Genomic DNA, 21579 nt, shown 5'->3' on the forward strand with positions numbered 1-21579 from the left:
TGATAAGTTCATCTGTGAGGTCAAATTTGGGCCAAAATGCTAATTTTGGGCCCAAATCCCAAAAAACTGTTTTTTGGCCCACTTCTTTTTCGTGCATCCTACCAAAAAAATTCTTGGGCCAAATTTTTTTTAAATTAATTTTTAAAAACTAGATACAAATATCTAGGAGCCGTTTTTTATTTTTTTAAATTTGGACCAACTTCACCAAAAATATTTGAAATTTGAGCGAAAATCGGGCTTTTTATGATTTTTTTGAAAATTCAGCATTTTTTGACCATTTTTGGTGCAAATTTCGAAAGTTGGTCGAAATTCAAAAAAATGAAAAAACGGCTCCTAGATATTTTTATCTAGTTTTTAAAAATTAATAAAAACATTTTTTTGGCCAAAGAATTTTTTTGGTAGGATGCACGAAAAAGACGTGAGCCAAAAACAGTTTTTTTTGGGATTTTGGGCCAAAAATGAGCATTTTGGCCCAAATTTGACCTCACAGATGAACTTATCAAGTCTTTGCCATTCTAAATATGTATACTTTTATATACTTTAGACCAACAATTTAGCAGTTATGAGGCCCGAAAGTTTCGATAATTCCAGGGTTCAGACCAACCTTAAACTCTAAAAAGGCTAGGAGGTCAATAATACGATTTTGACAAGTTTTTATTCCACTATCATGTTATAACAATCAGCATTTCTTCACCACTCATTTTCAGAAAAATAGCAACAGTCGGTTGCCAACAGACTTTTATTTGAGAGTTTGAAAAAACAAACCACCTTTATTTCTATCGGCTATTGTCGTCGCCGTCGTATAATGTTCTGTATTGTCGTCGCCGTCGTATAGTGTATTTATATTGTCGTCGCCGTCGTATAGTGTTTTGTATTGTAGTCGCCGTCGTATAGTGTATTTCTATTGTCGTCGCCGTCGTGTAGATATTGTATTGTCGTCGCCGTCGTATACTTAGTGTATTTCTATTGCCGTCCCCGTCGCAATATTTTGCTATTGTTGTCGTCGTCGTCGTCGTTGTGGTTGAGAGCAGATATAAATGTATATTTTTTGGTGTGGGCAATATAGCATTAGTGTCAATGTTAGCAAATTGCTCGATCATGTCGATACTGGTTCGTGAAGCCCATCACTGATTCAGCATGGTATCCTGAAGGAGAGATATAAACGAAACAGTCAAGTCTTAATGGAATAATAACATTAAGGCGTTGAAGTTTGCAAATGTGTTTTTAATTAGAGTAGTAAAAGTGAAACAATACGATAATCTTATGCTTAATGTTTACTAAACTTTTATAAAAACTTCTGCTCCTGGGTGAGCATGATTCGTGAGGACAGCAATAGAACTGCAGCAGCAAATGTAAAATAATAATTGACTATTTTAACACTTGCACGCATCTGAGATGTCACGCTATTATTTTTTCTCTCCATTATTTGTAGGAAGAGAAATGTCGAGAAAATAACGCGGCAATCGTAACAACGATGTGAATTAAAATATCAAAATATTCATTCAAAGCGACACGTGTCATACTTACAACAGACGAGTGTCTTAGCTTCCCATATTGGTACTTCTTTACCCGTATGCTTGCCTTCCCTTGTCGTACAGTAGCACCTGAAATAAGTCAGAGAAAACAGTAATCGAACCTGAAATCGTAGTTAAGTGCATTGATGATAAGTCCCTTTCCTGTCTCAACTAACAAGACACTTGAACACTTTAAAAGAGCCATCTTTTGATAAAGACTTTGAGATTAGAAACATTGGACGTCAAAATCCAGTATTACTCCGTAGCATCAAAAAGCGTCTATCATTCAAGACAACCTGAATCACCCCTTTCTCATTTCCATCTTGCTTTTTTGTTCTGATCCTTCCAGCCAATGCGGCAGTCCAAATATTGCAATTTAGGGAACTGGCATTTTCTTCGGAAGCTGGGGGGGGCAAAAGTCGGCGTCAATAAAATTGCAACCCCCCTATATCGGCAACAAAAAAATTATACCCCGCCCCCACCACCACCGATACACCTTACCCCCTAAACAGGCTAAAATTGCATTGAAATCAGTCTTTTTGAATAAAATAACACACTATCTGTGGTCATCTTGTGACTCCCTACATCAAAGACTTTATGACTCACCTATTTTTTTTACAACAAATTCTCAGTATAATTGGGACCCACTCCCTCTTGAAGAAAATGCCAGCCAACTTATGCCAGCGCGGATTGTACGGACAAGGATTGTATCAGAACTCGACAGCATCAAGTCCACACGGACAAATTGCACTTTATACAAACCAACCAAAGTAGCTTACTTGGAACCGAGACACTGTTTGGACTGGTAGTATCCATCTTGAGTACAATATGGGAGACGAGCTTCAATTATTGGCTTCCCGGTCTTAGTGGCTTCATTTATGGCTTCACGAGCGGCTTCATATTCATCACTACAAGGGGCAGAAGTGGTCACATTTGGATCATCTCCAAACGGACGTCCTCTGTTAGAAGAACCTAAAAATAATATTTAGAATAAAAGATCGTATTAAGGTGACAGCGAGAATTGAAATTCGTCACAGGTTATGAAACGGTTAGTGAAAAGTCTGAAATATCAGCCATATTGTATCACAGGTCCAGGAACACGAACAGTCATGTGGGATGCACTGATCTGGGAAAATTATCCCAAAGCATGTCCTTAGGCATGACACCGTAAAGCAATGATCTCGTCGCGTGCGGCCAATTATAAAAATGTTATTGGCTATCGGACAAAAAGCTACTAAGTTACAAAATAAAAGCGACCTAAGAGGATAATATTTGACATTTCAATAAGTTTCGGTCATGACTTTTCTTACCTCTTCCACAAGAACCCGGTGGTGCTTTTCCAGGAATGCAGAAGCATCTGCAAGAGACGAAAATAAGAAATTTTGGTTATTTGGTTCTTCATGTGACATTATTATGACGACTTCCTATCTTATTGCCTTCATTCGGCTACGTGACATTATTGGGATGATTTTTTTTATCTTTCTCGCCTTCATTCAGTTATTCACGTGACATTATTGGAATGACTACCTGTCTATAATTGCCTTCATTCGGTTCTGCACGTGACATTATTGGGATGACTCAATATCTTATTGCCTTCGTTCGGTTCTTCACGTGACATTATTGGGATGACTTCTTATGATTAGGTTCTTCATGTGACATTATAGGAAAGATTTCATTCGATCTTATTGCGTTAATTCGGTTCTGCACGTGACATTATTGGGATGAATTCTCCGAAATACTAAATTTTCCAAGAGCTCACAAGAGGTACTTCCACCGGTAAATTCGTGACCACTAAAACATGTTAATTCATTGGCATTGCATACGGTGATGTTAGTACAGAAAGCTAGTTTTGGGTCTGACATGGGTCAGACTTCAGAAATATTTTAGTCTGGGACTAACTCTTCCAGTTGATGCAATTCCGGTCGTATCTAAAAGTGAACCTCGCAATATCTAACTTAACTTTCGCTCTTGTATTCAAAGAGTTTGTATAGGTAGTGTTTGAAGTTTTTATTCATTTATTAGTTCTGTAATAAATTGTTTGATTAGTGCCTACACAGCGCCATGACATTCGTGGTTTCCATAGTAACCGTCGCAGTAGGGCAGTGGTAGACCAATCATGGCAGATCTACCATTCATCCAGATAACACGCTCTTTAACCTGTTCCACAGTTTCAGAACCCTCGCAATAAAAAGGCTGTCCTATAGGATACATAACGAAATGAAAGTGATATATACAAAAAGACAAAATATAAGTTTAGAATCATTATATAGTCTGCTTACAAAAAAAAGAAGTTATGGTTATTGTAATATTGTTCCGAGAAAAATATCTAACTCGTGCACTCTTCTTATACTCCAAAACCACCATAGTAAGTGAATTATGGTGTCGGTATGTAGACAACAGATCTTAAACTTTAAGGCCTATTCAGTGATCCCAGTGAAAGTGTTAAACAATTAAAATGGTATATAAATTGCTTTTAAAGTGACGGATAGGTCATTAAAATTGTCACTAGGTATTTTTGAAATGAAACATTCGGCTAAAAACAAGGTAAATTGCAGTATTGACAATGTTGAAGCGCCAACTACACTCAGCTAACTTCGCTACTATAACTAGAGAAATTACAGATTCATGTAAAATATTTTATTTTGTCTTTAATATGCAGCTTTCGGCTTTACCACATGCACAACAGGCTATGTTAGCACATAAATGACATTGACAAAGGTGCCAAAATCGGAATTTTGATGGTTTTTACGATCCTCCGGAAGAGCAAAACACTGAATAGGCCTTTATACTCTGACCCTACTTGAGTGTGTTTTCCCTTGCGGCAGACATATCGGGTCATTTTCTACCACCGTGTTTCGCAGCGGCTAAAATTATCCATGGAAATAGTAGTATTTCCATGAATTATCCAAAGCTAAATTGAGCGGATCGAGAACTGAATGCGACGTCTGAGAGAAAACGCACACAAAGGACTCGGACTATTCAGCAGCCCTTGCTCGGTTCCGCCATGGTAGAGCTTCGAAGTGAAGTGACAAAAGATATTAACCTGATATTAAGGACAAAATGTAAACATTGCACAATTATAATACGGATGGTTCAATTCCCATTCATGAATCCCAGTTCTAAGCTCTGCCCTCAAACTTGATGGCCTTATAGCATGTATATACAAAGAGCAAAAACCCTGGCATTTTCTTCTAAATCGCTGCAAGCCATAGCATTCTCTATATTGGAAACTTCTCCCCACAATTCACATTATGATGTTTTATTAGGTTTGTCATACCTGCATCTGGTATAGAAGGGGTTGAGAATTCATGAGGAGGGTCAGAAAATGTCCCGATGCCATTGTCAAATACGGGAGCCACTTTGACGTGGTAGGTAGTGGAAGTTGCTAAACCTTCTATTGTGGTTTTAGGTGTGTTTCCAGTGACAAGGACTCGAACGAATTCAGTCCTTGACGTCACGTAGCTGCCTGATGCATATTCTACTGCATAACCTGTAATTAATAATGGAAAGTTGGAGAATAAGAAGTGGCAACAGAAAGGACATCTTAATCTTAATCCGCTTTGCTATAGTCCCGGGGGGCACTCCAACTTTGGAGGTGACGCTATGTGGGCTGTAAAGACCCCTTTTTCAGCATCGCTGTAACCCAAAGACCCCATATTTTTTTGCGAACACGTGCTCTGTAACCCGAAGACCCCCTATTTTTCCATTTGATCTGTCACCCAAAGACCCTTACAAGTTCAATTTGAACAGCAACTTTCATTTTTCACTGATTTTGTTACTTATTTTGAAAAAACAATGGAATTTGAAGCCATTTAGAACTAGAAATTCGATTTTCGAGGTTTTTGTGGCGCAGTTTCGGCTCTCACCCAAAGATTCCATTTAAAAAAAGGTCAATCATGTTCTCATCCAATGACCCCATATTTGTTACATTTCGCTCTCACCGAATGCAAAAAATCATGCTCTCACCCAATGACCTCATATTTTTTACATTTTGCTCTCACCGAATGCCTTAGTGCGAAAGTGCCAGCCCTACACCTATATCCATTTCATATTGAAGTGCCCCCCCCCCCGGGGGGCTATTATAGTACCTTCATTATTTAAAAGGAACTTTGGAATGGGCTATTTCCAGAAAATAAATGCACACCCCCTATAGAGTAGTAACTTTTCAATAAAAGAAATGTCTGGGTATGTCCAAGTTTGCTTTGTGAAAACGACTGGTATTCCAGTTGCCAATGTTACTTGAAAAAGTTTGGAAATGCAATTAAATGAATGAAATATCACGAAAATGTTCAAAATGAGGTCTCAAATTGCGGATTTCTGATAATGAACTATTTTTCTGCTGGATTTTTTTGCCTTTGCACACTTTAAAAGTCTTGATTTCCAACAATTACGACTGGACAAAAAGTCCGGAAATCCGAACTGCTCTATAGGGGGTGTAAATCTATTTTCTGGAATAGCCCAATAAAGTGATGCCACTTTCATTCTAATTTGAAATGTAACCCTTAAATGCTAATAATTAAGTTAGTTTGACTCATTTTTTACTGCTATTAAACCCTAATACCATGATTAACTAAGACCTTAAAGCCATTGGTCCACATGATTGTTATGCCCAATATGAAAGACTAAGCCTGAACAGCCTGAAGTGCTGTAATTAAAGTCAAATTTAAGTTTTATATTAAATCAGGAGATCTCCGGTTTGATTCCGAGTTCACCGATTGAGTGATGGCTAATAAGTCTCGCGCATGTGTATGATTGAATCAGTGACGCATAAACTGTGTGCATATCGCTAATCGTCTTATGTCTTACTTATACGTCCCAGCTGCGTGAAGCTCCGCTCAATAATAATATGATCGGGGAGCTAATACACGCATTGTAGGCGCTGGAATAAACCGCATATTATTACTTTAAAGCTGAATCCAACGCTTTTGCATAAAATCGAATCGTAGGCATACTCAGTATGCAACGTCACCTACCTGTTATCGGTCTTGAACTATTTGGTGGCATCCAGTTGAAGAGTGCTTTCAAATGATCTGGACCAGTCACTGTAACTTGGACTGATGTTACATCTCGTACTATATCGTCCCCTATGACTAAAAAATTGAGTAACAATGAAACAGTTGTAGTCATTGTAAACAAAATAATTGACTATGTACATCAGAAGTCTTGAAAATCAACATGAGAAATACGAGAAAAGGTTAATTAAACTTTATACAGGGGCCAATTCAAAAGTGCGCATTATCTTCTTGAAACCCGTCTCCAATATGTCCAATGTATTCCTCTACCATTAGGACTCAGAAACAAAGTATAGTTTGATCTATTTGTGACCAAAAAGGGTCACGTGTCAAATGTTTGCGATCTACAGGGGTCAAATACTTGTAAACGCTAAACTTATTTGACCATTATTATATTTTGATGAATCCAAGTGTGTGAAAATATTGGATCCAAAACATAATAATGATAAAATTGGATGCTTTACGCCCATTATTTATTGGTCTCGCTAAGAGTTTAAAAATATTGAACTCGACTACGACTCGCCCAATTTAAAACTCATGGCTCGACCAATAAATATGGGCTCAATCGATCCAATTTTATATCACAATAATGTCACAAATTATTCCTTTTGCAATAACAATTAAAGAATAGTTTGCACCTGGGGCACATCATACATTTTTGGTGAGGATGCTCACCGTGAGCTACCGTGAGAATGTGGATAACATCGCAAAATTGGTCATGTTAGCTCAGCCTCATGGTCTAGGAAGTTCAATGTGGATTGATATAGACTATATAGGCCTAAATGTATATTTTCTGAATTTTTCTCCATGATATCTGTATGTAGGTGATAAAATCACCAGAACCTTCCCAATTTCGAAAGCGTTCCTGAAGACAAAGTAAACATCATAGGTCGAAATCATCATCAAATTGACCTTTTCGCTTATAACTCGAGAACGGTGCATCCCAGATAGGTCAAACTATGCTTTTTTCGGAATCTTTTAAATGACAAGAAAAATACTGTGGTGTGGTGTTAAGATTATATCTTGTATGTTGATTAGTGTCTTCATTAGTATCTTAATTATGTTGCTTCCCCTCATCTTTAATAATAGGCCTACTTGACTGGCCTACTATATTGCATTCAAACAATTCCCTTCGCTGAACCCCAGTTGTTGGTTGCATGGGGAGGGGATCAAATTTTGCAAATATAGGTCATTCAGTGTCATAACAATTATTTGGAGGGGGCTGATTTTGAAAAAGTAGACTTGGGGCGGATTTTGGAGAGAAAAAAGACTTGTTTTCAAAACTTTGAACCTTTTTGACCAAAAAACCTCTATTAATTGTTACAAATTTTGTCGCTCGCTACACTCGCAAATGGGACTTTTTGGGTTATGGAGGGGACTCTTTTGGTATTTAGCGATGGGGCGGGGTGGGGGCTGGTGGACCCAGTAAACGAGCAGGGACCCTTTTTGCCGAACATTATGAATTGTTGATCCCAATTGTTCGCCAGAGCGAATTCTAAAAATGTTGGTAGAGCTCGAAACGGCACACACTCATACCTTTCAAATAAAACGCTCTAAAATGCTTGAACAATACTAGGGAAACATTTCAATATGCAAAATTTCTGATGTTTTCCGAGGAGAGGACTTAAGGTTATCTAAGGGGCCCAATCTTAAAATCAGAGATCCGGGGTAACATTTACGAAAGGCGAACCAATAATTGCTTGCCCCCATTAAATATCAAATTTGGATTTTAACAGACCGTGAGTAAGAAGCAAGTAATGGTTGGCATTATTATACAGGCAACCTTTTTAGCATGTCGAGAAAATTAGGGGGGGTTGGCAGGTCATATTGAAATTTGCCCACCCGTCGTGGGACTTCTAGCTACTTCTGAAACTGCTCACAATTATTATTTCATGCACACAAGTTACCCAACAAACACAAAACGTCATACATGTACAGACAACACTTTTGAAAACTGATTGAATGCAAATCTAAGGGGCCCAATCTTAAAATCAGAGATCCGGGGTAACATTTACGAAAGGCGAACCAATAATTGCTTGCCCCCCATTAAATATCAAATTTGGATTTTTAACAGACCGTGAGTAAGAAGCAAGTAATGGTTGGCATTATTATACAGGCAACCTTTTTAGCATGTCGAGAAAATTAGGGGGGGTTGGCAGGTCATATTGAAATTTGCCCACCCGTCGTGGGACTTCTAGCTACTTCTGAAACTGCTCACAATTATTATTTCATGCACACAAGTTACCCAACAAACACAAAACGTCATACATGTACAGACAACACTTTTGAAAACTGATTGAATGCAAAACATATTCTAAAATAATGTAATGTTTACAAAATATTTTGCCAACATTTTTGCCAAAAATATTTTGCAAAAAAATTGACATTTTTAAAATGTTGTGTAAGTGCGAAAATAAGGGGTGGTGCAATAATTATGTGTACCCCAGGATGGTGAATTATAGGGGGGCAAAGATTTTTGGCAGGCCGAAAGGGGAGGGGCAAGCATTTTTGGCAGGTCGAAAGGGGGGGTGTCAAGCAATTTTTGGCAGGTCGAAAGGGGGGGAGCGATTTTTGGCACAGATATTTTGGGTACCGTTTCGATATTACACCATAAAAAGTTGTAGGAAAACGGCAAAGATTTTTTGGCACGTCAAAAAGGGGGGGCAAAGATTTTTTGGCACGGTCAAGGGGGGGGGGGCAAGCAATTTTTGGCAGACCATTTTGAGAATTCACCACCCCGGGGGTACACATAATTATATGCACAACTCGTAAGTTATTGACTAATACCCGACATTTAAATGTTATCAAAACCAAAACGCGTTTAATATAATTATAACATGTTTATAACGTTTTAAAAATATTTTTGTGTTTGGTGAGTATTTTAGTTTTATGAAAAATAAGAAACACAGTGCAATAAGAATTGACCGTACATACCTCCAAAGACTCCGGCTGCAAAACAAATGACGAAATATTGTAAACGCAGTCCCATTTTTATGTTGAATATTAATTGTTTTCAGTTGCTTGGGTTACTTCTCGATATTTTCGCATTCAGCTAAAATAGCTCTATTTTACAAGGTAAAATAAATGGCTTTTTACAAGGACGTGTTATCTCGCATTCTGATAGTGAATAGCTAGTGATATCGGGACCAGGAAATCAATCCCCGGATCAATCCAAACCAGCACAAAATGTTACTTTCCCAGCTCAGTTCAATTTTCAAGCATTGTTATATAAGTTTTAGTTTTCATTACCTTATGAACCGGCACTCGCCAGTTCGAGATTTGTTAACCTTCTACGACAGCCATATGAATTACCATATTAATCTCAAATGACATTTTAGTCCAAAGAGTCTATGATAAGACAAAGGGAAGCAGGTGCGCAGTCTTCCAACAAGTTCACCAAAGTACAGAACGGCATAAGGGGCTGTGCAAAAATTATGAGCCCGGGGGTAGGCCTATAACATTTTTAAACGGCCTGCCAAATATCGCTTCCCCCCCCCCTTTGCCTAGCCAAAACATTCTTGGCCCGCCCCTCCCCCAATTTTAACCTCACCCAGGGCTCACAATTATTGCACAGCCCCTAAAGGGAACTACGAGGGTGCTTTAAAGTCATAATACACGATTTCGGTCAAATTATAAGTGACGTCAATTGCCAACTTTAAGTCTAAGGGGTGGTGCAATAATTATGTGTACCCCGGGGGGGGGGGGGAATTCTCAAAATGGTCTGCGAAAAAACGCTTGCCCCCCCCTTTGGCCATGCCAAAAATCTTTGCCCCCCTTTTGACGTGCCAAAAACCTTTGCCCCCTTTTGACGTGCCAAAAATCTTTGCCCCCCCTTTACACATGCAAGATTTTGGAGCACCCGAATTTAAAACCTGAAATTGTCTTATCATATAAATGCGAGCGTAGCGAGTAGGAAATTTTGCATATTTGAATGTGTTCCTATAGGTCTGTCACACTACGACGGACTGGATCAACGTACATCACCGAATACAAAAATATTTTATTCGGTGGAAAAATCACCAGTCCGGCAGAAGATTCGGTGGGATTTTGGGTCCGATTCCCGTTCGTCTCTCTATGCGTTGTGGCCGCTAATAATCCTGCAGGCGTCTTATATCCGATCGTTCAACGTCCGACAAATAACCGGATTTGGGGGTCCGATTCCCGTTCGTTTCTCTATGCGTTGTGGCCGCTAATAATCCTGCAGGCGTCTTATATTCGATCGTTCAACGTCCGACAAATGACCGGATTTGGGGGTCAACGTCCGACAAATGTCCGGATTTGGGGGTCCGATTCCCGTTCGTTTCTCTATGCGTTGTAGCCGCTAATAATCCTGCAGGCGTCTTATTTTCGATCGTTCAACGTCCGACAAATGACCGGATTTGGGGGTCAACGTCCGACAAATGTCCTGATTTGGGGGTCCGATTCCCGTTCGTCTCTCTTATGCGTTGTGGCCGCTAATAATCCTGCAGGCGTTTTATATTCAATCGTTCAACGTCCGACAAATGACCGGCGAATCCGTGGCATGTGGCACCAACAGGGACGTCCACCCTATCAGAAAAGTGGGGGAGGAGAGGGTGTTTGAGAGGGTTTTTGACCCCTTAGAGGCAGTGACGTAGCAAGCACTTTTTCAGAGGGTGAACAAAGTGGGGAAAGACAACTTTTAAGAGGGTAAATTTTGACGAAAATGGTCAAATATTGGCTAATAAGTACAAAAGGGCTACAAATCTGATATATCAGGGCAACCAGCGTCCGGGGGCAATAGAGGTGAGAAACCTTTCAACAATGAAGGCCCAATTGAAGCCATTTGTCATTTTTTGGATCAATTTTAGCACTATTATTGGGTACTATTTTAGTACCGAAAGAAACGAAAGCTAAATTGAAGCCATTAAAAAGTTTTCACCATTATTGTATAATATAAACAATTGTTTTAAAAATAACACGTGGATGTCCATAGCAGAAGCAAAAAGGAAGACTTGTCCATTTTTGAAAATGAAGGTCCAATTGAAGCCATTTGCATGGGGACTGTAGGGCCTATTTACATTATTAGGCCTAGGCCTATTGTGTATAAAATTAGTTTCATAAATTGAAATTTGGAAAATAGTGTTGAGGGCATCATTTTTACACTATTATTGCCTTAAACAAAAAACAAAGAAGGCCCGATTTGAATTTGCAAAATTTAAAATCCCAGCAAACACAAAACGTTTTCGACATCAGTCGCAAAAGGTTACAAAAGGTTGTCAGAAAACGTTTAAATGTCGGGTTATATAAAGGGTATATTAAGAGTATAAAACGTTTCATAACCTCAAAAAACATTTGTTGATAATCTACTGCTCAGCAAACAAAAATGTTTTACAGAAAACGTTTAAATGTCGGGTTATATAAAGGGTATAAAAACGTTTTCATAACATTCCAAAAACATTCTTGAAAACTTGATACAAAACATTCTAAATAGAATGTTATTTTGGGGTTGAAAAATATTTTGCGAAAAATGTTTGCCCAAAATATTTTCAATAACGTTTTAAAAACGTTTTCATGACCTTTATATAACCCGACATTTAAATGTTATTAAAAGGTTTAGAAAAAAACATTTTAAGAACATTTCTGTGTTTGCTGGGTTCAAATATTTTAACATAATGTTATTTAAGTATTGACACAATATTTGGCAAAATGTTTGCAAAAATAATTTACAATAACATTTTTGAAAACATTTAAAAATATTGTTGTAGTGTGTTTTCATACAAAATGTTTTAAAACGTTATCATGACCTTTATATAACCCGACATTTTAATGTTATTAAAACGTTTTTACCTAAACCAAAAGCCAAAATATAACTTATTTAAAACGTTTTTAAAAAGTTTTTGTGTTTGCTGGGATGTTACACTGATCCACTGACACTTAGATATAAGACTTCAGACTCGTAATTTCAGGTAAAGCATGCATGGATTGATATGTTAAAGTCAGGAATAGACCTATAAGTCCGTCTAAAATACTGACTTTGGTGACAAAATATCACGGGCCCTGCATATGGACTGGCCGGCAGTAATTTTCACAGACTTTTTGGGGCAAGGAACCACATTTAAGCACTGTCTATAATAATCACAGGCCTATATTAGGCTTACTTGTACTACTGTCCTGGGCCTACTCAATAACGTATACAATTGAACCTTTCCATGTTTTCTCTTCTTTTTTCTTTCTTGTCAATCACTAAAACTGGTAGGAATTTGATATTGCGTCCTCTACCCTTCAGAAAGTGCCCCTCCCTCAATACTACTTACATGCATAGGCCTACTACTAAATTACGTGCAATTTAACTTTTTCTCTTCTCTTCTCTCTTCAATTTTTCTCACTTTCTTTTCTTTTTTTCTCTCCTTCCCCCCTTTTTTCTACTTGTCAGTCACTAAAGTACTGGGGGAAATATGATATTGCGTCACACACCCTTCAGAAAGTCCCCCCATGATCGATGCACATGTTCGCCATAGGCCTGCATCCGGCACAAGCGCCTGCGAAACACCCGCGGTATATAAACGAAAGAATAACGAACAAACCCAGGGTATATATACAGAACAGTACGAACACACATCGGACAACTTCCGAACATGTGTATTCAGCACACTCCGTTTCAAGTTTTGTACATGCACAAAACTTGAAACGTATTGTCGACGGACTAAACAAACATCACCTAACACGAAACGCATTTGGCGGATAATAACAGGACATATGAAGAACATAAAACGAACATTGACGAACACTAACGGATTTGCTAAAATACCATCCGTTTCTTATACGGAAGACCGATCCGGTGTAGTGTGACACTAAGACGGTATGGATCAACGTACATCACCGAATGCAAAAAATATGCTATCCGGTGGTGAAGGCCTCACAGGAACGTATTTGCAACGAACACGGGCCGAGTGCAACGAACAAAGAACGAACATGAACGAAAGGAGAGCGAACAAACTCCGGCAATATGCAGCACCATACGAACACACATCGGATAAATACCGTGCCGAACATGTGTATTCGGTACACTCCGTTTCAAGTTTTGTGCATGCACAAACTTGCCGACGGACTTAACGAACATCACCTAACACGAAACGCATTTGGCGGATGATAGCAGGACATAAAAAGAACATAAAACGATCATTGACGAACAACAACGGATTTACTAAAATGCCATCCGTTTCTTGTACGGAAGACCTATTCGGTGTAGTGTGACAGACCTATAACGTTTTCCTACGCCTTTTTAGGGCGTAATATAGAAACGGTACCCAAAATATCTGTGCCAAAAATTGCTTGCCCCCCCCCTTTCGACCAGCCAAAAATCGCTTGACCCCCCTTTGACCTGCCAAAAATCTTTCCCCTATAATTCACCCCGGGGTACACATAATTATTGCACCACCCCTAAATAATCAAAGCGAGATGAAAAAAAAGTTGGCAACAAGGCAACAAGTATATTCACGGTGGCGTTCTATGGAGATGTAAATAAAAATCCCTTTAAAAAGGGATGCGTCTGGTCCAGAGAGAAGATTGGGTGCGTTGTGGGCATGGAAACAGACTTGAAGAATCGGAATCAAATACTAGTATAATATGTACTCTCATGGCGTTTTATTAGTCGACATATAAAAATAATTGTAGTTAGTGGTAATTAAATATAAAAATGATAAGAAAGTTTTGATATCTTGACAATTATAGTGGTATTAGAGATATAAGATGCACTTGAGTTATGTCTGAACAATTATAAAAAAAAGACTTAAGTGAATGTGCAAATTGTATAATTTGTCTAACTGATTGTATACTGTTTGAATAGTTTAGTAGGCCTAAACTGTTTGAATAGTAGTATAGCAGCGACAGGTGTTTTCTCTAATTTGATAAATACTTTTTGACACCATTGACCCCATATGACCTTTGACCAAGGATGACCTCTGATTGATAACCTCTGACCTTGGATGACAATTAATTAATTCATTCCATCATTCGTTAATTAATTAATTAATTAATTAATTTTTAATTTATCAGTTTTCAGTTAAAACTGAAAACTCTTTCTGTCACCATTTATTAAGTTATTAAGGGTTAACATATTTTTAAACCAATCCCTGTCACAAAATATGGCCACAAAAATTGTTGTGTACTTGAGGGCAACACAACAATATATTTTTTTTGGCCTAGTTTCATATCGCCAGTCTATTAAATGGTGGGATGGAGAAAGTTCACTGACATCGACCTAGGCCAGGTACGCATGCTACCGTCTCTGTCTCAGACACTGTATGTATATCTTCAACTGAGTTATAACAGATAACTTCTAGAATGTGTCAGAAAGTTCACTGACATCGACCTAGGCCAGGTACGCATGCTACCGTCTCTGTCTCAGACACTGTATGTATATCTTCAGCTAAGTTATAACAGATAACTTCTAGAATGTGTCACTGGAACTCACTAGGGATTTAGTTCAGACACTATATCAGCGTCAGGTCCCGTGGGACCAGACGCGAAAAGGGTGGTGCAATAAGTAAAGTAGGCCTATTTTTATCCCTGGCCCGGTACAAGCTGTATCAAAATGATTGGTACCCTGGGATTGGTACCCATCAGTTTATAGATGTGTCTGACACATCATAATTCAGCATGAGATCCAAATAATTTGTAGATTAATTGCCATAAAAATCATAAACTATATGGCCCTACATTCTGGACGTTTCAAGAGCTTCCAATGTTGCATTGGAAGAGACAGTCTTTTAAATAAACATGCACATTGATTGGGTACCAATCATTTTGATACAGCCTGTATGGTGAATTCTGAAAATGGTTTGCAAAAAAAAAAAAAAAAACCCTCTTCCACCCCCTTAGGCCGTGCCAAAATATCTTTTCCCCCTTTAGACGTTCCAAAAAATCCTTTGCCCCCCCCCTCTACACATGCAAATTTAAAACTTTATGTATTAAGGCAAAAAAAAAAAGGTTCGTCTCAAAGCTTGCGCGCGCATTTGTTTTTAAATTTCTCGTGAGCTTTGAGACAAACCTTTTTTTTTTTTCCTAATATAATGCGAGCATAGCGAGCAGAAAATTGTGCATATTTGAAACTTGTTTCAAACGTTTTACTACACCTTCTAGGGCATAATATAGAAACGGTGTCCAAAAGATCTGTGCCAAAAATCGCCCCTCCCCAGTGCCAAAATGCTTGCCCCAAACCTTTTGGCCTGCAAAAAAATATACGCCCCCTTACGGCCTATAAAAGCTGTGTTGTCCTACAAACAAAACATATTTTGCTGGTTCCAGTTTATTGTGTAAGTCGGGAAATTACAATATATACAAATGCAATTGGGTATTAGCCTATATTGTGTTGATTAATAGGCCTAGATGTTTTGTTTTCCACCAAAATAGTGAGGCCTACAAAAGAACAATGGATACCCACAGCTACCCACGGCCTCGCATTCTTCGAATGGCCACCATAAAAAACATAAAAAGTTTTTGAGTTACTCCACCTCCCCTCTTTCAAAAACTGGGATCCGCATCTGCTTATGGAACCGGCCCTGCCAGAAGACAATGAATTATTGAAGAATTTGAGAGAGTGATGACAGTACCTTTAAACATGGATATACCATCGATACCAGCAACAGATGAAGAATTCCGTAGAATGAGATCAAATATATTCTCAACAGAACAAATTATAATGTAAAGATTCCTTAGACATGTTAGAGGATGGTAAATAATTGGGGAGTTTCAGAAATATCATTATCATCAGCAGGGTTGAAACAGTCAGCAAAAAATTGACTGAAAAGGTTAGCAATGTCTCGAGGTTTATCAGCAAATTACGTCATTGTATTGCTTGGTTATCAGGAATGGATGGGCTACCTGATGATAACTTCGCATATCCCCCAAAATGACTCAAAGGCCGAAATTTGATGTTAGAATAAAACCGTATGTTATTGTGATTTGCGCATACGGGCGAACACCAGATAACTATGACACGTTCCTGTATACTTCGCGCGAGCAACACCTTAAGCGATTCGCCGAGCGCGATTAGCGACCACTGTAGGCCTAATACCATCATGGCACTGTACCGGTATATAATATAAAAATAACGTCGCCAGCCAATCATTATAATATTAAGGCATGGGATCATTAAAGTAGCGTTCTCCGAAAAGTTTTTCGATAAATTCATTAATTTCTCAAAAAGTAAAAATCTCAGTTTAATAAATAACGGTTAAAATGAAAGCCATTATTGGGGCCTAATTATCGTATCATTATAATAGGTCTGGCACCAATGCAAGCATTTGTTTCGGTGTCCCAAATTCATAGTAAAATATGCTGACGCTATTTTTTACAAATCGCCTAGAATTGCATATTTAGGTTTCAGCGATTGCTGAAAAAAGACGGGTATATTTCTGAAAAGCGTTTCCGCTTGGAATGTAGATGCCTATTGTGGAGCTTAATGTCCGTGATTTTAATTTATAAGCTCTTTCATTAACAATTTGCAACGTCTTTTGCACACCATGCGGGTCGCCTGCTTGAATCCCGATATTTTAAAAATTATGGTTTTTTTTAACCAAACAACCAGCAAAAAGAGTTCTCTAAACTGTCCTCTAACCGCAGATAACATTAGATCGACTGTGCTGTCGGTAGAATTTTAACGAGAACCAAAAGTGTTCGCCAAAGTCCGGTAAATATGGACTATCGCGGAATATGGCGTTTTAGTAAAAAGTTGCATTTTTGCCAGTGCTTTTTCTGTTCTTGCTATGAAGAACATTATGAACTTACCTCAAACGTAGAACATAGTTGGCAAATATATTCCGGTTCGACTATGACTTATTCCAGATCATCGATCTTTGCTATTGGCAAACTTATGAGCATATTTGTATTTTGTAAAATGGCGAAAAAATTGCAAAATTGGGTAACTCCACCAGCCATACTTTAACATCTAGTTAAAACGTGTCATAGGTTAGGTTGTCCTTTCCGATTTTGACAGAATGCCGTAACAAGCGTATTCAGATTCTTTCCTATATTGATTGATTTTAAACAATTGATTCGAACCAACGTCCTTGATCCTACTGTAAAGTGTTCAGAAGTTTTTGGATTTTGATCAATTGTACAACAGCTGTGCTCAGTCTGGCGTATAATAAGCGTCTCTTTGTTATTTACATTAGATAAATGAATGGGAAATAAAGAGAGTTTATTATCGTGAGTTCTATATATGTTTGTTGGTTTAGTTTATCACTATGCACAGCTCCAAGATATAGTATACAGTGGGTTTTATTTTTTAATTCATCCCATTATTTTGGCTTCAAATGGACATAAACCATTTTTACAGTTATTACTGATATAATTTCTTCACTTTTGGTAAACCGAAATAATAAACTATAAAACCATTAACTTATGGAATATATTTCCTATAAGGCGCGTGAAAGTCGATACCGAGTTTATCGTTCCCCGCCCGCGTAACTTTTTGGAAACCAAAATACCCGCGTCAAATTTTCAAAATGCCAAAATAATTCATTATTTCCAAAGTATCAGTGTTTTCAAAAATTTTAGCAATAATATTGGAAACATATATTTTTGTTTGTAAAACATATATTCATAACTTGGAAACAAAACCAGGCTTTTTTTCTACCTTTCCTAGTCCTTACCCATATAAAAACATGTTTATAAATCACTTGTGTGAGTTTGGCTTTAAATCAACACGCATTTTAGGTCAATAATGAAATCTGATGAAATAGTGAAAATGAAAAAGTCACCTCACCAACCGGGAAAAAGGGACGATAAACTCGGAATTGACTTTCATGGGCCTAATCTATACTGTCATGTTGGTGCAAAGTAAAGCATTTGAGATTGTTCATCAGGTGGTAAAAGTTGTTCCTGAGAGAATCTTAAGTCCTGTTGCCTTCAAATTTCAAGCCGTAACAGTATCAGAAATGTTGAATGATACCAGGCAGCTGTTAATTGCCTAACCCGCCCCTCCCCCATAAACCCCGGGCCATAAACACAACGCATGCCCCTCACATCCACACACCTCGCTCTGCTTTCACTTTGCAATGAACTCCCCATTAAGAACTCAGGAAATCATTTTGTATTCTTACATGTCAAAACTAAGCATAAGCATGCCATATCTTGCTATTCGGGGGGAGCACTTCAATTATATGATATCTACTAATGAGGCCTACTAATTTCAAAAGACTATTCGGCAACATCATCAGGGATAAATATAATAAAGGTTGTAAATGAAACAATAAAAGCGTCTGAATCAGGATGACGATAAATCCAATGGGAAAAAAGTGTGTGTGTGGGAGGGGGAGGGTGGTGGATGACAAACCATGTGTTCTGGGTGATAGCGAAAGGGGGGTCTTAATTTAAGGGTTATTCAGTGATCCCAGCGAAAGTATAAAATGGTAAAACAGATTTAAATTGTATATATAAAATACCTAAAAGTGAAGGATAAATCATTAAAATTGTCATTAGATATTTTAAAACGTTTTGGCGAGAACCGATGAAAAGCAGCAGTATTGATACAGTTGAAGCCCCGCCCCGTTCAAATGCATGTAGCTAATTTCTCTACTAAATAGAGAAATTACAGATTCATGTAAAAAATAACTTATTTTATCTTTAATACAGGGCTTAAGGTCCTTCAAATTAAAATCTTAGTTTACTGTTCAAGATTTTCAAAAAGGCACGAGGTAACTTTCAATTATTAATTATTAATTACTTATTATTTTCTTTATTTTGAAATGAGTGGTTACAGCCCAATATGAACAGCACATTTTGGCATTGCGGATTTAACTATTTTGCAATTATGGTTGATATTATGCATTGATGATAATGTATAGTTAGGATGATCAAAGTTTAAAGAAACTAGCAAATAAATGTTATTAAAATGTCATTTAACAGAGAAAATGTCAAATAAAAAGAAAATAATTAAATATTTTGAATTTCTCAATTTTGGATGCGGGAGGGAAACAGTAAACTCAAAATCAATTTTGAAGGGCCTAATGTTTGCACATCGAAACTAACAAAGGTGCTGGGCAAGGTGCTAAAATCTAAATTTTGCTGATTCATGGATTTCTACATTCTCCGGATGAAATCACTGAACAGGTTATTTACAGCCCTACATATAGGCCTACTACGCATCAGTCACCTTCATCATATAGATCCTAGAAAATAACGCCACTGAGCTCCCCCCGGACAAGACAAATTTCAGTACCATTTAAATTGAGAGGTACTTGCCCACTGAAGCATGATTAATAGGTGCTAGTATTGCATAATATTATAAAGCGTTTTCTATCGAATAAAAATAGTCTGATCAGTACTAAAAGCGCAGAGTGATTTAAAAATATTACTATAGTCTGGTCAGTACTAAAAGCGCAGAGTGATTTTATTTATTGCATTTTTAATTAAAAGAACCACTTTTTAGGTAAGTTACACAGCTGAAGATGTGATAGTATTGAGATACAACAATATCATGGTATAAACAAGAATATGATCCTTTGGTAAAAATTTCTATTGTCTCTACCCTTAAGCGACCGTCATCAGCCAGGAATCACGGCAGTATATTCGTTTGCTGCCTAAACATAAAAGGAGACGTTTCTCATCACCTAGTAAACTATTTATGAAGCAGTAATCGTTAAAAATAACTTGTCTGGATAAGAAATTATTTTCTGCGGAAATCAGCATGCTTATCAATTAGAAATCAAACAGACAAAATTATGATCAGACGCCTTCAGAAATTACTTCTTTTATCATGTTTATTAACCAGCATTATGGAAGAGTTGTGAAGTATCACACACAAAAAGCAATGCAGGCCCAAACATGGCAAGTTAAATAGGCAAAAATGTGATATTTCTATATTATGGGAAAAAGTATATCAGCCATATGTCTCAAGTTAAAAACATATTCATGACATTGAAAAGACTTAATAATAGAATTCAATACCTACATGTTGTATACATATCGTGATTGACGCTTATATTTCATGACAGAGATTTCATGGCTTCTAACACTTAAATCTGAAGCAGCACGTTGTTGATTTAAAATAGCACTTGCATTTAAGGCACCCGAGAGCTTGTTCTCTCTCTCTCTTTCTCTCAAGTCTTCATTAGGCAATAGAAACAAATCGATTCGATCTTTCGATCGAACATCAATGCTTGGTCGATCCTTATTATTTATGAAATCAATTAATTATAAGTATTGTTAATTGTGATAACATACAAATATTTGCCTGTTTTGATATTCAGTGAGCAACATAAATCAAGTATTAATTTTGATTAATTAGTTGTCAGTTCATTAATAACAATCAACGAAGCAGCATCAACGGTCGATACAAAGATCGAACAAATTTGGTTCTGGTGCCTTAGTCAAGTTCACATGACATTCATCAGAAGCCTTTCATGTACCAGTTGTCACCATGAGCATTAAGTTTTGATTAGATATCAACGATCATTAATTTGTAAAATTACATAGACTTTCAATACAAATACACATAAATATAAATACAGGGAACAAGCTTACATTCATCTGGAAAATAAACACAGCACAAGAAATAAGTCCCCCTCTCAACATTTTGACATAACATTGTAGGTTTCGTTTTGTACCAATAAAACTTTGAAATAATTATGACTGTTTACTAAGTGTTGTGTGAAAATGAAAGATGGCCATGACTTCAGGGCTGAATGAGCCCAAATTGAAGACAAAAACTGCCCTTTTCAAAAGTCATGCATATAACTAAGTTAGTTTTATTGGAACAAATTTTATTTTACGATGTTATGACGACATTTGGTGAGGGGGAGGCTTATTTCTTGTGATGTGTTTATAATCATAATACTAGTAGGTATGAATAGGGTCTGTACAAAGCGAAGAATTCCAGTTCACTAATTAGTCCCAAAGTTTTATTTTACGATGTTATGATGACATTTGGTGAGGGGAGGCTTATTTCTTGTGATGTGTTTATAATCATAATAGGTATGAATAGAGTCTGTACAAAGCGAAGAATTCCAGTTCACTAAACAGTCCCTAAAGTTTTATTTTGAAAAATGAGAGAGCAGCATCAATACTTGCAGTAAGAACCTTTAAGGCAT

General features: G+C 37.4%; 1 protein-coding gene across 2 annotated transcripts; it reads right to left on the reverse strand.

Annotated features, from left to right (window-relative positions):
* Positions 1-641: 641 nt before the first annotated feature.
* Positions 642-9912, reverse strand: LOC140141842 (uncharacterized). 2 transcript variants are annotated; one of them, XM_072163710.1, is made up of 8 exons: positions 9776-9912; positions 6488-6604; positions 4792-5004; positions 3568-3712; positions 2825-2871; positions 2294-2486; positions 1528-1604; positions 642-1145 (listed from the first exon to the last, which is right to left on the reverse strand). In XM_072163710.1, coding segments are annotated over exons 2-8 (708 nt in total). In that variant the 5' UTR covers positions 6519-6604; positions 9776-9912; the 3' UTR covers positions 642-1143. The 2 variants fall into 2 exon arrangements, with proteins under 2 accessions (XP_072019811.1, XP_072019810.1); XM_072163709.1 differs by lacking the exon at positions 9776-9912 and adding an exon at positions 9461-9749.
* Between the last annotated feature and the right edge of the window lie 11667 nt (positions 9913-21579).

This window comes from Amphiura filiformis, chromosome 20 (assembly GCF_039555335.1).
Source record: "Amphiura filiformis chromosome 20, Afil_fr2py, whole genome shotgun sequence".
In the NCBI taxonomy this organism is placed as follows: domain Eukaryota; kingdom Metazoa; phylum Echinodermata; class Ophiuroidea; order Amphilepidida; family Amphiuridae; genus Amphiura; species Amphiura filiformis.

What these genes read in the sequence shown, in the direction of transcription:
- LOC140141842 (XM_072163709.1), bottom strand. Translation starts at nt 9,515, where the DNA reads ATGGGACTGCGTTTACAATATTTCGTCATTTGTTTTGCAGCCGGAGTC. An exon ending in CCCTTCTATACCAGATGCAG is followed by an intron (nt 3,713 to 4,791) that starts GTATGACAAACC and finishes TGTATCCTATAG; the next exon opens with GACAGCCTTTTTATTGCGAG. An exon ending in ACCGGGTTCTTGTGGAAGAG is followed by an intron (nt 2,487 to 2,824) that starts GTAAGAAAAGTC and finishes TATTATTTTTAG; the next exon opens with GTTCTTCTAACAGAGGACGT.